At 43.0% G+C, this 15,911-nt stretch overlaps 1 protein-coding gene across 2 annotated transcripts in view; it reads right to left on the bottom strand.

The window, feature by feature from the left end:
- The window catches only part of ARIH2 (ariadne RBR E3 ubiquitin protein ligase 2), a 36,261-nt gene that overhangs the window by 6,165 nt on the left and 14,185 nt on the right, over window positions 1-15,911 (bottom strand). The window contains exons 3-11 of one of the 2 annotated variants that reach the window (XM_062501048.1): window positions 13,171-13,238; window positions 11,469-11,532; window positions 6,626-6,773; window positions 5,998-6,119; window positions 4,994-5,103; window positions 4,050-4,167; window positions 2,488-2,538; window positions 2,366-2,387; window positions 732-883 (exon numbers count right to left, since the gene is read on the bottom strand). In XM_062501048.1, the coding sequence (XP_062357032.1) occupies window positions 732-883; window positions 2,366-2,387; window positions 2,488-2,538; window positions 4,050-4,167; window positions 4,994-5,103; window positions 5,998-6,119; window positions 6,626-6,773; window positions 11,469-11,532; window positions 13,171-13,238 (855 nt within the window). Of the gene's footprint in view, window positions 1-731; window positions 884-2,365; window positions 2,388-2,487; window positions 2,539-4,049; window positions 4,168-4,993; window positions 5,104-5,997; window positions 6,120-6,625; window positions 6,774-11,468; window positions 11,533-12,637; window positions 12,680-13,170; window positions 13,239-15,911 lie in introns of those variants that run through there. The other variant, XM_062501049.1, reaches the window with a different exon arrangement.

Below are 15,911 nucleotides of genomic sequence, written 5' to 3'. Positions count from 1 at the left end.
AACATTTGACACGGACTCAGTGAACTCTAATATCCACGTGCACATTGTAAACATGGCTATTTCCCAAAGCCTGTTGGTCTGGAGAGCCAGGAAAGAAGATATTTCTTTTATGACAGGACTTGGCTCATGCTGTGAAGAATAAATGCATTTTAATGGGGAAAATGAAATGCAGCAATATTTAACTTCTACCACATTCTCTTCTAGAGATGCTGCTGTAGAGTTGCTCTGCATGGCCAGGTGCAGGGAGCCTGCTGTGTGGACAGAGATGCTCTGATGGCAACTTTTAAAAATAAGATTACATGAAATTTTAGTAAAACTTTGCTACAGCCAATGGAGCATTGAACACGGTAGAATTTATTTAGTTTTTATCTGTATAAACACATACTGCAAGGAACAGAAGTTCCCTAGTCCTGAAAGGAAATGATTGGAGCAATACCTATCTACTGCAGCACCACTCACCCTACAGGTACATGGTACAGTGGCACACAAGTAATACTGATCTTCTCTAGCACAAGGGAATATGGGAGTGAATATGATTTGCTTTGGGTATGATATCACTGGTTTGGATGGAACTTTCAGGGCAGGATTTTGAGTGAAAAACAACAGGGGTAAACATTCTGCACAGATTCTCTTTGGGCAGTTCTTGCACGGAGATTGCTGGCAACGACCTTTGCACCAGGCAGGGAGCATTAAAAGGCTACAGCAGCTCTGGCCAAGGAGATGTCTCCTACCCTCTCAAAATAGAACAAGTACTTCTTAAGGGCCTCCCTGGCCTGTGCTTGCTGACTCTGGTTTACAATATCAGGATTCTCTTTGTACCGACTGCATTCGTAGTACTCGCTGCCATGAGTCTTCCAGTCTCCCAGACACATCCAGCAGAAGTCTGCAGAAAACAGCAAAAAACCCGCTGTGATGCACAGAAAAAACCTCTGAGAAAGAAAAGCTTCAAGAGACAAAGCCCATCTGTGTTCAGATATTTCAGCTGAGCCAAGAAACACACACATTTTGTATCATCTTGCAAAACAGAACTCAACGGTGAGCCAGAAATACCAGCCTGTCTTGAAGATTTTAATTGCATAGCCTCTCATTCAACTATGGAAAGTAAATCTTAAAAGTTCTGCATCCTGTACACCAAAACCACTGGGCAGAACTGCACTTGCACCCTGCACATATTGTCACTCTGGGTTAGAGAAGAGGCTGCCAGTCTCTTTTGTGAGTTGCACCCTCCCCACCTTGGGCACACCGCCCCATGCAAACATCTGCCTGAATAAAACATGAACAATTGGATCCAAAAGTGAACTAAGTAACGCAAAAGAAAGTCTGCCCTCAGTTCTCTCCAGGAGGGAACAACCCAGGTAACGTCACATGTCAGTGGTTTATGACACTTTGAGTTAGAAGCTGCTGAAATAGGAAGAAAGCAGAGTAAAGAGAGAAATAGAAAATTATACACGTTCTCCTGTTTTTACTGATTTCAGAGAGAAGCTGTGAGTGTTCTGCTGTGAAGGAAAAAAGATGGAGATTGCTACAATAAGAATCTCTTCTGTGTTACTTATGATAATGAGACTGAAATCTGTAATTTCCAAGTTCATGGGCCTTCTTGAGTGCTAAGTCACCATGGTATCTTGGGCCTTGCCTGCTCCCCCTTGTCACAGAGCTCCATCAAAGCACATCCAGTGCTGCCAAGAACTCCAAAGCAAAGGAAATGAGAGATGACAGTCATCTTCAATCACCCTACTGATAAAGTTCTGATAATACAATAGTTTCTAGTGGTACATTTAACTCAGAGGATTGAATACAACTATTGCACTCCAAGGCAACAGAAATTAATTCTGCCATAAAAAGGTAAGTACAAGAACAGGCTGTCATTTTGTAGGGCAACACAATGGGCCAAAGACACTCAGGCTGCTAATTGCACAAGAGTGGACTGAGAAGTTCAATGCCTGCTGTTACATTTACAGTTCCTGCATCTGGGTTGAAGCTTATTATTTCCATCCCTAAGCAGAAGGACTTAAACTGATCTGAGTAAATGGCTACATTTGACAATATTTTCAGCTGATTACAAATACAATTACATGGAAAGCTCTCCTGTGAAATGGATTCCACTGTTAATATTCTGGAGAATTCTCTATCTAATAGACAAATCAGGGGCAAAAGCTAAACCAGCACTGAATCAGAATTCGGCTGAGATCACAGCCAGCAGGGGAAAAAAAGCCATCACACAGAAATCTGTAATTAAATCCGGTTCAGCTTTTACTGGGGGAAAATATTTCAGTCTGTGTTCACAATTTGTCTTAATATCATTAAAAAAAAAAGAAGGGATCACTGATAAACATGGCAGAGGAAACAGCTTCCAAACCCAACTTACCATGCTTGCATTTCGAACATTGCTGAAAAAGAAGAGACAAGAGGCACTTGGTTAGCAGAAAGTGTGGGAAAAAAATTCCACTTAGAACAAGGGAGGTTTGACATGTTCAGGGAATTACTCACCATGTGATTGCAGCCTCCATTCTTTTCAATACAGATATTGCACTTGGGACACTGAGGAAACAGACATAATTGTTAGATCTAGCTCTAGCAGCCTTCTGAAGAATGACAGCACTTGTGTCATTACTCCTCTCTGCCTTTTTTTCCTTAAAAATATGCATTCACATATGAGAAATATTCTCATATGAGAATATTAGCATTTATACGCTGCTCCCCACCAGTTCCTGACAGCTCCATTTAAAAGACAGCAGAAAGGCAAAGGAAGTTAACACTGCAGCACCAGACTGTTTGCTCAAGAAAACAAATTTACTGTTGTTACTCCTTGTAAAACGAAAGATCTTGCCGAGTTACCACTCTGCAGTTACTCAGGCACAGGGACACAATTAATTCAAGTATGACAGTGCATCACAGCTACTTTGACTACAGATAATTATCACTATATTCTGCCTTCAGCAGCCACTAATAAATGACATCTCAGCTACCCGCAGAGAATCTGCCTAACCACAGGAGAGATGCACACACCCCCGCTCCACAGATACCCTGGAGTGCCCAGATACATTTTTTGGGCTACACAGGTAAAAGGGAGGAAGTGAGTTTTGCTACTTTGTATAAATTTTCATGTCAGGCAAAATGTATCCCAGGACCATGCTCAATAAAAGAGAATCTTATTTCTGCAAACAAGCATAATAGAAACAATACCATCACCCGCTGACACCTTCTCCAGAGAAGGAAGGGAACTTGAAATCTCTGATCCATCTAAGTACCCCCTTTCCTAACATAACCGAAGCTTGCAGCTAATCACCACTGTCACAATTGCCATTGGCCATGGTAGCACAAGTGTAGCCAAAAACTGTTTTGAAGTCAGGCCACAAAATGCCTAGAAGATATTAAAAGTTCCAGTCTCAGACTGCAAATTTAGAGGACAAAGGTAGGTAGTATATTTATACAACGATTCTATAGGTAGGCTAGTGTGCACAGTATGTAATACTATTTCTTTGTCTTGGGTCTAAATCTACTACAAGTTCTCCAATGTCTAATTTACAGACTTCAACTACCCCACTTTGCAGTCCTTGCCAAATCAAGACTTCTTCCCTCGCCCTCCAGTTCACAGTATTGCACAAAGTTTTTCAGGCTTAAACACCACTGGTGCCTTTCTTGGTACTAACTTCACACTTATGACACCCTCTCCTTCCATTATAAATACATCTCCACTGACTGTTTCAAAGAAGCCACAATTCTTTTGCCTGTGGGAGGACAGCACACCTGGCAGCCAAAGACATTCACACCGGGTCTGGAATAAGGACCACCAGGTTCTTACTGCAGCTGAGCTTCCCACACAAAACATTCCCAAGGCATTCAGTTGAGTTATATGACTGCCATAGGGACATAATTAGTTCACATATGACAGTAGCTTCTGATGAAAGTTTCTTGACAGTCCCTAGGGAGCTGTGAGAATTTTCAGTCTGTGAAAAAGAAGAACACAATGCTATGTGTGTACAGAATTATATCCTGCTTTCCAGGCAGGGCTAGAGGACAAGAAATAACATGCAGGTGTCTGTCCTTACATCTTTAGTATGAGCACTGATGTAGTTGGCTGTTTCAGAGTCATCTGCACACTTGGTGAGCCATTTCCGAATGGTAGCGCAGTCTGTGGGCGCGTGGTACATCTGCCGACACTTAAAGCTTAACAGGGGAAGAAAAAAGAAAAAGACATATCAATTTCTAAGGAAATGACTCAAGGATTGAGGTTTTCCTGACCAAAATCAGGGGGGCCCAGTAAAGGATGGAAATGCTCTTGTGTATTAGTAGAGTGTGAAGACCAAGACTGAACTCCAATTCCCCCTTCTTGTGTAAAAGCCAGAGTCAGGATGAAAGTGAAACCAGGCCTGACAAATCATGTGTCTGAGGGGTGATGTGCATCTTCCTAGAGCCCACCAATGTCTTCCCTAACATGACTACAGAGTTCTGCAGTGGACCAGTCACTTACAAATAACCTGATTCCAGTGGCAGACATTGGGCACCTGTACTAGCATGGCTTGACAACCCCAGGTGAGTAAGGGCCATTTGCATGGAGACACCAGAAAGTTGGGTCTCTAAACTGAGAGCAAAATGTTTTTAATAAACTTAAATTCAATGCCAGCAGATAGCAAGGAGGACTCCATGTTTACTACCAGAATCTATATCAAACACTGTGTCTGTAGGAAAATTTTTAACCTAGCCAAAATGCGAGAATGGTACATTTGTAAACCCCTTGGTTACTCAAGCTCTGTGTCCCCTGGTTGTCAGAACACACAAGTTCCCAGGAGTTTAGGAAGCAAGGGGACATGTGACCACCTGCAGAAGAAGTCAAATCACAAGTGTCCAATTACTCAGGCTTACTCAAGTTACAGACAACTCTAGCAAAGCATTTCAGATACTTCTACACACCAAAACTGTTGGCAAGCAAAAGGATTGGCTCTGAGGGCAGCACACACTTTCCCTGTGATCTGTAACCTTCTCTGTTTCTTACCAGAAGACCTCATTGCAACGATTGCACTGCACTCGCCGGGCTTTTGGCTCTTGTACCTGTATGACCATAGGGCAATCTGCACCAGGACACAGCTGCAGCTGGTAATGGCTCTGTGGACACAACAAAGGAGTAAGATCAGCAGTGGGTGCAGGAGACCATTATCTGTTCAACTTTAACCATTCCTATCCTCAAAAACATGTAAGTTACTTCATATAAGAGTAGCAGTTACTTCATATAAAAAAAGTGCCACCAGGTCTTGGCTATCAGAGCAGATTCTGCATTTCCTAATATGGAAGAGGTTTGTTAGTTACTTAGAGCTTCTCTAGAACAGGGAATTCAAAAAGACAGCTACAGACTAAGTGAGCACAAAAAGCAAAATCCCACAAGCACACTAAAACTATTTTATTCAATTTGAGCTCTTTTCCCATATTCTCTTTATCTCCCAGAAGCTATTTAGCTGCTCTTCTGTGGTGGCCATTTCTTACCAGAGGGTCTCTTATTGAGAAGAGATGACACCATGATTTCATAATGCTTTGCTACTTTTTTAATGTTCCCTGTCTGTTCCCAGTTATCAGAAAACTCCTGCATAATGCTACTTTAATTTCAAGAAAGCGCATATAAAATGTTATTGAGCAAATCAATGAAGCTGGGCTACCCTAAGTTGAGGGACCTATTTTTCTGGACCTAAAATAAATTATGCAAAGAACAAGAAGGACTTGAATAATCAGATTGAAGTTTTGAAATTCTCAGCTGCAACACTGAGAATTCTGAAGCACCAGCCAAGGAGTTAGTGGATGACCTTACAGCAGAATTTACTTTGGCAACCTGCTAGAGCATTTTGCCAGTGAGGCTGCTCTACAGAAGCAGCCACATCATGCCTATTGAGGACAATTTTGCTGCAGTTACTGCAGTTGTAATCAAAAATGCAAGACACTTCAAAAAAAATTTCTGCAAGTCATTGGTGACTTGACCTAGGGTATTTTAAAACTGAAAAAATCTACTACCTCCACATAGTCCCTGAAGAGGTAGCGCCTGTATTTGTCTTTCAGCTCTTCACTAGGCAGCAATGGAAACACAAAATCTTCTGGTGTCCGGAGTAGACAGTCCTGAGCCATGCAGGACACCCCTGAGAAGAGAAAGCAACATTTTAGAACAGTGCAACTTATACTAAGGGGTGAATGCACAGAGTATTCAACAATTTCCCGAGTGCCATCTGTTGTTGTGGCAAGAGGGATACAACTGTGAAACAAATCAGGGCTGCTGAAAAGCTGAAACCCAACTGTCTTCACCAAAAGATGACAGGGCACATGTGTATCCAGGACCAGTGAGTGCTTCAACCAGTATTCACAACGTCATATACTTAAATTAGAAAATTACATGTTACTGCCATGACAACATGAAAAACAGGCTCAGAAAAGCCCAAAGCAAATCTGGCAGCTACTGGCTTCTCCCCAGCACAAAGGGAACAGATGTTTGCATCCACAGGCACTCCAGGGGCATTGCACATCATAACAGATGCAAATTCTATTCAACAGATTTGCAGTTTATGACTTGTTACAGTCATGCTCTTGACTCATCAGAATGGCCAGTGGGGCAAATACAGACCCAGCACCGCATCCACCTTGAACTCACCAACTCCAACACCATCCTTGACAAGCACTGTACAGTGCTGCTCCCAGCAGCTGCGACAGAACTGGTGCTGACAAGCCAGGGAGAGCAAGTTCTCCTTCCGGACAAACTGCATGCACACTGCGCAGTGGTGGGAGGAATGTACCATTGCCTGGGAGAGAGACAAATCAGCAGTAAAGTGAAAGCATCTCACACTTCCCAGAGTATTTTCAGCTCATCCACAGACACCTGCATCACCCTCACTGTGACAACGGTGTCCACAGAGGTCGAGGCCAGAACAGGTTCATAAGCAGCTGGTGTGCTAAGGTGCTGCACTGCCCCAAACAGTCAGTCCTTCTAAAGAACCTCTAACCTCACAGCACAAGATTAATTTCTGAAGAGTTTCTGCCTCTCCTCTAGTGCTGCCCAGAACTCATCTTTACTTTCCTGGTTCTTGGTCTCACCTTGTTTGAAATACATCGTGTTAATCCTTCCCTGGATTTACTAATATTCTTTGTTAGCTGGGCCAGACTATTTCCAGAGGCTCTGGAGAGCAGCTGTCACTGCAGACTTAGCAATGTCCTTTTACCAGACAGTAGTTTTGGGTAATGGAAGACACAAGAGTGTTTATATGGAGAGAAAAGGGAATTCACAAACTATCACCTCCCATCTCTTATCTTCTGCCTATGCTACATTTGGCAAAACAGGCATCATCCCTTCAGCTGAAAAAGATTAAGAGGGTTTGTTTCAAATCAGGCATAACTGCTACTGCTTCACCAAACCACTCAAAGTAGTCGGGTTTCCCCCTACATAGTGCAGAGCTGACCCCCAGACAACAGATCCAGCCTTCAATATATCTCCACTCATCCCTGGGACCTGCAGAACTAGGTCTAGCCCAGCATCATCAAAACCAAAGCCCTACAAAGCTGTCAGCTGCAGTTTATGTTCCAGTTTTTCCATTCACAGAGAAGTCATATAATCACTTTGCATCCACTTTGCTACTTGTGGAGAAGCTGGTGTGAGCCTGCCATCAGTTTCCACACTGATCTCTGCATGCTGGAGACACAGAGCAGCAGCACCAGGATATGCAGCCATATGACTGACAGAGCTTGATTTATGGCATGGCCACATGAAAGAGAAGTAATGCAAATTTGTTCTAAATGGCCTCACTTACAGATCAGAACAAGATTCACTGAGTCTGTAATTGCACTGATTGCCTGGATTAGCTGCTCAGCCTGAAGAGCACACGTGCTACCTCAAACCCTCGCAAGCTGCCTCTCTGAGCTCACCACTACAGCTTGTCCCTATGGGGTCAGTCCCCCTACAGACACTATAAGCATCTGTCCCCAGAATCATCCTGTATTACAAGCTGAAGCACAGAGCACCTTGCTCTAGCACATGCAGATTATAATGAATTGCCTAGCAAATCAAGCTTAAATTAACTTTTTAATCATAGTATCTTTCTTCCTAAAATAAAATCCTACCATTTGTAGGAGACTGGAGAAATTATTAATGACTCAAAACAACTGAAGTGTGTGTTTGGGTGGGGGCAGGACAAGTTCTGGGAAGGTGAGGTGGTCACTGCTCCACATCCCACCCACTGGAGCCTAGAGCCTCTGGTCCAGGCCAAAGTGGACCAAGCCACTGGAACACTGAAAGCCCCACCTGTGGGGAGGGGCCCGAACAGGTAAAAGGCCATAAGGACAGCATGCAGTCTTGATGAGTCCCACTGCCTTGGACCTTACAGCAGCTAAGATTGACTGGATCCAAGGTGGTGACTATTATCTTTCTCTTTCTCTCATTCTTTCTTTCTTCTCCTAACTTCCTTTTCTTGAAATCTGGATGGATTAGAGTTTGCTAAGTGAGCACCTTGCCTTACTTTAATTGGATATTGCTTTAATATTTGCCAAGTCCTTTATGGTCCCAAGTTTGTAAGTAAAAGTTTGCTATTCAACTACTTGAGAAGTTTGCTGTCTTCTCCCGCACTCTGCCTAGGGGTATCAAAATACCTACGCCCCTTTCAAACACTCATTGAGAGAGCTCAGGGCGTGATAGTCTTTCAGGTGCAGCGAGCAGGGTGTCTTTGAGGGTGGTGAGGAGCTATTTTCTACTGGGACAACACACAGAGCGCTGGATAAAGAAGAACTATTACTCAGCTGAAGCCGAATTTTCCAGCAGAGAGATCGTGGTAACCTGGGAAAAGTGCAATCTCAACTGCTACCTTCAGCTAGACTTGCTGAAGGATTATAAAGCTTGTCCAGCTTCAAATGGACAGAGCTGGGCTGAGGAAAATTGGCATTCTCTGGCTGGTCTAGTGAAAAAAATACAGTATTTAGCAAAAAAGAAGAAAAAAATTGGTAACAGCAAATCCATAGTCTGCACACTTTTGGGAGCTGCTTTAATAACTGCTCAAAGAGATAAGCACAGAGTTAAGCAATGAGATAAGGTGGTGAATGGGTCTTTGACTAAATTGGCTAAAATACTGCAGGTGACCTTGGAGGCAGAACACAGTGACCAGGAGAAAACACATGATGAGTTAAATGCTGAAAGGAGACTTACAGAAAACTTGCATATATGACTAAACAAATCCCTTGTAAGAGAAAGAGAACTATATTTGTAGATTGCCTGCTTGAATGGGGAGGTTTTGGAGAATGAGGTGGGGAGGCTTTCCAGACTCACTAAACAGGTGGACCTTACTGATGATGATGTCACCTGCCTTTATCCTTGGGAGGAGCTTGATACAGCAAAGCCAGACCTCCAACCTCTCCCTAAACTCTGACCACTTACAAAGACTGATGCTGCTTATGAGAGGGAGTGTGAGGAGGCAGCACCCAGTGCAACAACTAAACAAATGCCCTATTGTGCAACTCAGCTGGCTCAGCTGCAAGAATACAGCAGGCATGCAAAGGAAACTGCAACAGTATGTGTGGATGATTTCACTGATGGGGGGAGCCAGCATAAAGCTGTTGGAGGATGAAACACAAGGACCCTGGGGTCCCAGAGTGTCCTTCATAATGCATAATGGCAGAGAGCCCTGGTCTCTGACTCAAAGGACAGCCTCCTGGGCAGGAGGTTTAGAACCCTTGGAGATGGGAGAACACATCTCTATCCCCACTCCAGCACTGGATAATCTCACCAGGAGTGTGCAATAGGCTGCTTGCCTCCAATTGATACACAAGAGGGGTTTTGCAACCTCTGTCTTCTCCAATGCTGTTGTTTGCTGAGGCAGAGAGAATAAACCCCCCAATTAAAGGACTACCTGACTCACTGAAGCTTTAGGCAACTCGATTGCTTAGAGCTCAGAGCTGCTCTTGGAGGTGGACTGCAGGCAGGACCCAGTCTTACATGGGGACAGTTGGTAACCTATGGCAGATAGGTAGGATTTATTGCAAATGAAGAGCCCGACTGCTGTACAAAGGGCAAAGCTCAGGGATCCCATGGGTAGCTACAGATGCCCATGGCAGAGAACATAAAATTAACATCAGATGGCGAGTCCTTCCTTTTTAAAACCAGTCCAAGAGGGACTGGGTTTTCTTTTCTCTCTCCTCTTACAGGTATTTCATGAGAAGATGACTGGCATGAGAAGATGAAGTGGCAACAGGACAGAAGAGTTACACTGTTCTTCACTGCATCAATTATTTGCATGCATTTTGTCTCAGTAGTTATGTTTATATTTGTAATGTTTTGTCTCAGTTTTGCAGTATGTATAGAAGTTTGCCACATTGGGCAAAAAAAGATTCCTGTACCACTTCTTACCTCCTCTGAGCAAAATATAAAGCAACTGTAAATTAATGTAATACTGTAAAGCTGGGAAAGTATTTGGTCCATTCTCGGGACCCTGCCTGAAATGATAAGCTGATGGTCTTTGCCTTGCCTGCCAAGGAATGCAGGGGGAATACTCAAGTGACAGCTGATACAAGACTTGAATAAATCTTGAAATACACTGACTAATTTGCAGGTATGCCAGATTAGAAAGATTTTTTTTTTTCCTGGACTTTAGGCAGATAATTTGAGCCCATGAAGCTTATACTTCTGTCAACTTAGCTTTTTCACTATCTGCTAGTTACAAGAGAGCTCAGATACCAAATCAGGCTTTTAAGATCTCCTCTCCCCCACAACTGAGACTGCTTCCCAGATGTAATATTTTATCACTCAAAATCTGACACATGGCAATGTGTTCCTAGGGTAATTCTGCATTGTACCAAGACACCCACCGTGAATGAAATCTATAAACATGCAACAGGAAGCTTCTGCTTAAAGGAGGGCGGGGGGGGGGGGAAGTATCTGAAGATCTGTGTAGCCCTGGATACAAAAAACAAGTTGTTGGTTCAAATATCAGCACTGACTGACTCAGCAGCAACACAACTCACTGGGAGATTTAGCTTAAGCATCCCCAAGCTGAGCAGTGCAAATAGATAAAAAGAGATTAAAAAAGTAAAAGAAAATATTAAAAAAAAAATCAAAAAATCTGTTCCAGACACAGACAAGCTCTGTTCACTCTGTGCAGCCAGAACTTCCTTTCAGTATCTTTTAACAGAGAACAGAATCGGAAGAGGCAGCCAAGCCCATGCACTCTGCTCCTTCCATTGTCTGCCATCACTTGTGCCAAAAAAATGATCCTGATTTTCTTGAAGAAAGTAATCCTTGAACACCACCTGCAAGCCAACAGCAAAGCTGCAATTTAAAGATCAGAGACCTTTTGAATGCACTGTGATTTCAGAAGTAAACCCAACAATGAATCAGGGTGTCAGATCCGAGTCTGCAAAGGGTTAACATTGGACAGAGTATGCCATTAGTAATGCAATCCCCCATGAGGGGGGTCAGAGGTGTCTGCCAAGGGAACAGACGGGATAGTTCACATACTTACATGTTTGGATGAGGTGGGCTGAACTCGAGCTTCTACTAGCAATTGCGCAGCATTAGACTTGTGCCTGAAAAGGCAATTGAAGAATGATCAAATCAAGTACTGAAAACATTTTGCATCATTAAATTGATCCTTCTCGCCTGAATAAACAGTTGTCTCTGTGCAAAGAGTAGGGTAGGTTTCAATAAGGAAAGTGGAAATGTCTCCTGTGTGAGGCTCCTTCATACAGAGAGCTGAGCTCCCATCAACAAAACTTTATGAGGGTTTATTCAGAAGCAGAAATACTACTACTCCCTCCCATGAAAAATTAGGAAATTTAAAAATTAGCTTTTAAAGATAAGATTTTCCATCCACACTCCTAGAGTAGTCCTAAGCCACTGTCCACAATAACACACACCAGTGAGGCTCCAGACGGTCTCCTATTCCTCTGTAAAATTAAGCTGTCCTGGTTAAGTCTCACTTTAACTCCAAACTACTGTCTACTTGAGTAATTACCCCGTGACAGATTAACACCCTTTAGGCATATGAAGCTATCAGCAGCCATAGAATTAAACACATTTTGCTGCTTGTGATTTCCTTTGTGGACGAATGTTTATACCCCACTGAATTCAGAAACAGCAGCATCACTGTTGTGGCCTTGCTGTAAGTCCTTCCTCCTCACCAGCACTTCTTAGTTGTACTAGTGAGCTTTCTTTTGACAATGTCATTTTGTATCAAGAGAGAAGTTTGAGGACAAGATCAAATGGAGAACAATTTGAAAAATCATCACTTTAGAAGTAAACCCTTCCCCAAATTTCCTCTTGTTTGAGTCTCATAAGTTAACCTGCAGGATCACTCTGAGCTGCTATGCAGGAATCTCACCCTCCTTGAACCCCAGAGAAAAGCTTTCAGAGGATACAGGGTAACCAAGGAGGCAACAGCGTCCATACACAGGATGCATTTTCCATACATTCTCTGGATGAAGTTGCTGGCTACAGGGCCAAAAATGTCTGGGCAGAATGAGTCAATCTGATATGCTCTCTATTTTCAGACAATATTCAGTTCTGAGCCAGTATTTTGTGGAGGGGCTGCCAGCCAGCAGTGCCTCCCAACGCACTTCCCGCATATGTTTGGGCCGAGTCCGAACCCTCTTTTTGAAATCAGTTGGAGGGCTTTGTTACAGTGACACTGACCAAACAGGGGAGCTGCAGTACTCAGTTCTCTCACATTATCTTCTCCTGCTCTCCAAATGCTGGCCAGCTTGGGAAAAAAAAAATAACGTCAAAAGGAGCAAAAACTTCAGTGTGAATGTACTACTAAAGACTACATCATTATAGGGTCAGTGCTCCTTTATGATTTATGACTCCTATGTTCAAGGTAGAACATATGTTATCTTTATGTCTATTAAATAAATACAGATGCAGCATTCTCAATCTGTTATCTCAAAATTTAAGACAGATTTACCTAGAGGGTTCCTAGCATAACAATAATTCCTAAACTGAAAGACATTTGCCACTACTAACCTCTCCCTGTTTAAAAATTTCTTAAAGGCAGTGCAGCCTCAACAAATCAGTAGTTTTCTCTGCTCCCTAAAATGAACTGCATGTCCTGCTTCCAGGTCCAAAGACACTTGCCAAAAAACACACCTGTGGAGCACCCTGAGCATTTCTGCAAAATTAGGGGGGAAAGCACTAAGCACAGACAAGATAAGACTATTTCCACTTACCTTTCCAAAATCTCTGAGATTTGCCAGTGGAAACTAACTAATACTAACTTTGCAACAGCATGTGATACCTAGGTAGAAAATAAAAGAAAAAAAAAAGGTCAAACTTCACACATTTTAAAGCTGCACCTCTGCTTAGGAGTATGATTTTCATATAAAAATTGTACAGACTCAGTACAACATCCCAGTGATAATCAATTCACATTAAATCACTAGACATGATGCTCACAGCCAGTACATCTGCAATACAAAAGCTGGAATGAAGTATGGGTGCACCAAAAACTAACTTTGTTACAACAGCACAGAGAGGAAGGAATCAAGAATGCACTGGATTAGCTTAACTGCTCATGGAAGCCCCACATCCAGTCCTGACTGTCATCACCACTCTGGAGGGCCAGACTAGACAGTGATCGGGGTCCTCACCAAATGTGCAAAGTAGGGCAGACAAATATCACTTCCTGAGGTGGAAAAGCAACAGGCTGCAAATGCAGGCAAGCTGGGACAGCAAAGGGTATGGGGAAAATACAAAACATTTTGCCAGCCCTTCACTGTAGAGAAGAAAGTTGCATGCTGGAGTGGAGAGGAAGATAGAAAACTACTGTGACAGGGCCTGTTTCCATGCAGAGCTGCTTGCATTACATGGACTCTTGGCAAACACTAGCACAATCCGTGCTAGCCTGAGCACCATCAGAGTACTGCAACATGACATTTAAAGTCATGCTACAAGGGTACAAGCAAACAAATCCTCCTTCATTTTATGTATTAGTTTATTTCAGAAGAAAACAGACTTCTGTGCTTGCACAAAGATTACTACCCACCAAGACCACAGACATCTGCTGAGCTGATAGACCTTCACCCTACTTCTCAACCCCTTCAGGTCCTAGAGTTCAAACAAAGCAGGTGTCCTCCAAACAACAGACCTTTTCCAGAGGAAGTCAGAGGGCTGACAATGCCTGTCTCCTCACTGCTATTTGCGCTAAGAAGCACCTGGGCAAGTCTGGTGTCTGCACATTCTGCATTCAAACACCCTCTGACACTAAAGGGCTCTGCCTCCCACACTCCAAGATGAGCTATCACCAAGGCATCTCTCTACTTTGCTCACACAAAACAACTCCTTCAGTTCTAGCTGCAGGAAGAGTTGCTTTTTTTTCTCCTAGAGAAGCTGTCAGCCCCAATCATTGGCTGAAATGCCATAGGCCTTCTTGAACCCTGCTACAAGTGAATCTCAGGATGTGATGTAGTACAGACAGCACACCAACACAATCCTGGAAGGAAAAACAAGCAATGGTCACTCCTACAAAACCAGCCAGCTCTGCACACCTAGAAGTGGCATATTCATTGCTCTTCTAAGTCAACACTGCTGAAGGTGCAGTTTCACAACACAACTGACCTATTGCTGCCACATGATACTGCCCTGGTCCTGCACTGGCATTTTTCATTGCTGGATGGTTCAGTCAGTGAATTAAACCAGGGCAAAACCAACACACAAAGCAGATGTGTTTAATTGACTTTTGCCCATCACCATATTCTGACCTGCCCACTTTGCTGGTTACTAAGAAATCCCACTAATTAAAGAGCAATTTTCAATGTACAAAAACTCTTTTTCTAGGAGAACCAAAGCATTAGCTCATGCTGTACAAGATCTGGCATGTCACCTTCCTCAACTTCACCAGCAATGCAATGTGACCCTCTGAAAACAAAGGCTGCCAGCAGCATTGTCCTCCCTCCCATCACAGAAGCCTGTGATTAGATGGAGCGTGGCACACAGGGCTGCTGCTGCCAGTGCACAGCCTGCATGGATGAAGCCTCACTGCCAGCCTGGGATGGGTTGTTATCTTAAGCCCCCAGCCTGGCAGACCCAGACAGACACCTCTGACTTGTTTGTACAAGGAAAACATCTGCATTTGAGTCTGTAAAACAAACAAGCACCAGGAATGTGGCCTCTACAAGACTGGCTTCCTACAAATGCAAACCACATGCTAATGAATCATTCTTTAGCTGTAATGAAACTATTTCTCAGTAGCAGTAAGGAAGAACTGACAGAAGAAAACAAACTGCTGTACTTAAATGGGAAGCTGATTTGTAACATAGAAAAATGAGTATTTTTCCCGTTGGATTTTCAGAGCCTGAGGTATAGCATTTGTTGCAGCATCACAATTCCGCAGAGTTACTTGTTCCCTGAAGAGGAGCCAAGTACATTCAAGAGTGAAGATGTACTGAAAGAGAAAGACAAATACCAACAGACATTTCTGAAATCTAACAAACTATCCTAACACAATCAAAAGCTTTCGGGCCAAATTATATGTCAAGCAGAATGTGGAGTTAATGCTCCAGAAGGATGACAGACTAACAGATCTAGAAGAATAACAAAGCTTCTGTGACTATTCCTATGTAACTCCAACAGCAAGCATCAACTGGATCAGCTGTAGTGCTAATTTTAGTACTTTCATCATAAAAGCACACAAGAATATAAAAAATATAAAATTTAAATTAATAAAACCAGACCTATGATATTAAACCACTTTCATAAAAGCTCTGAAGCAGAAAAATTTTTGATACTACCTGATTGGAGTACATGAGATCTTGCAAAACAGAAGTCCCAGAGTCAGACAGTTGCAGCAACATATGCACAGCCTCCTTGGCACAGAAGTACCAGTTCTTACAGAATAAAGATAAGTAATAGTCAAGCTGTAAGAAAGAGGGATGGGAGAGGAGCAAACAACTGATGATGGTGGGGCTGTGCC

This window comes from Cinclus cinclus, chromosome 12 (assembly GCF_963662255.1).
Source record: "Cinclus cinclus chromosome 12, bCinCin1.1, whole genome shotgun sequence".
NCBI classification, from domain to species: Eukaryota; Metazoa; Chordata; class Aves; order Passeriformes; family Cinclidae; genus Cinclus; species Cinclus cinclus.
Note: the sequence above shows the minus strand (reverse complement) of the source record. Positions and strands in the feature narration are given on the sequence as shown.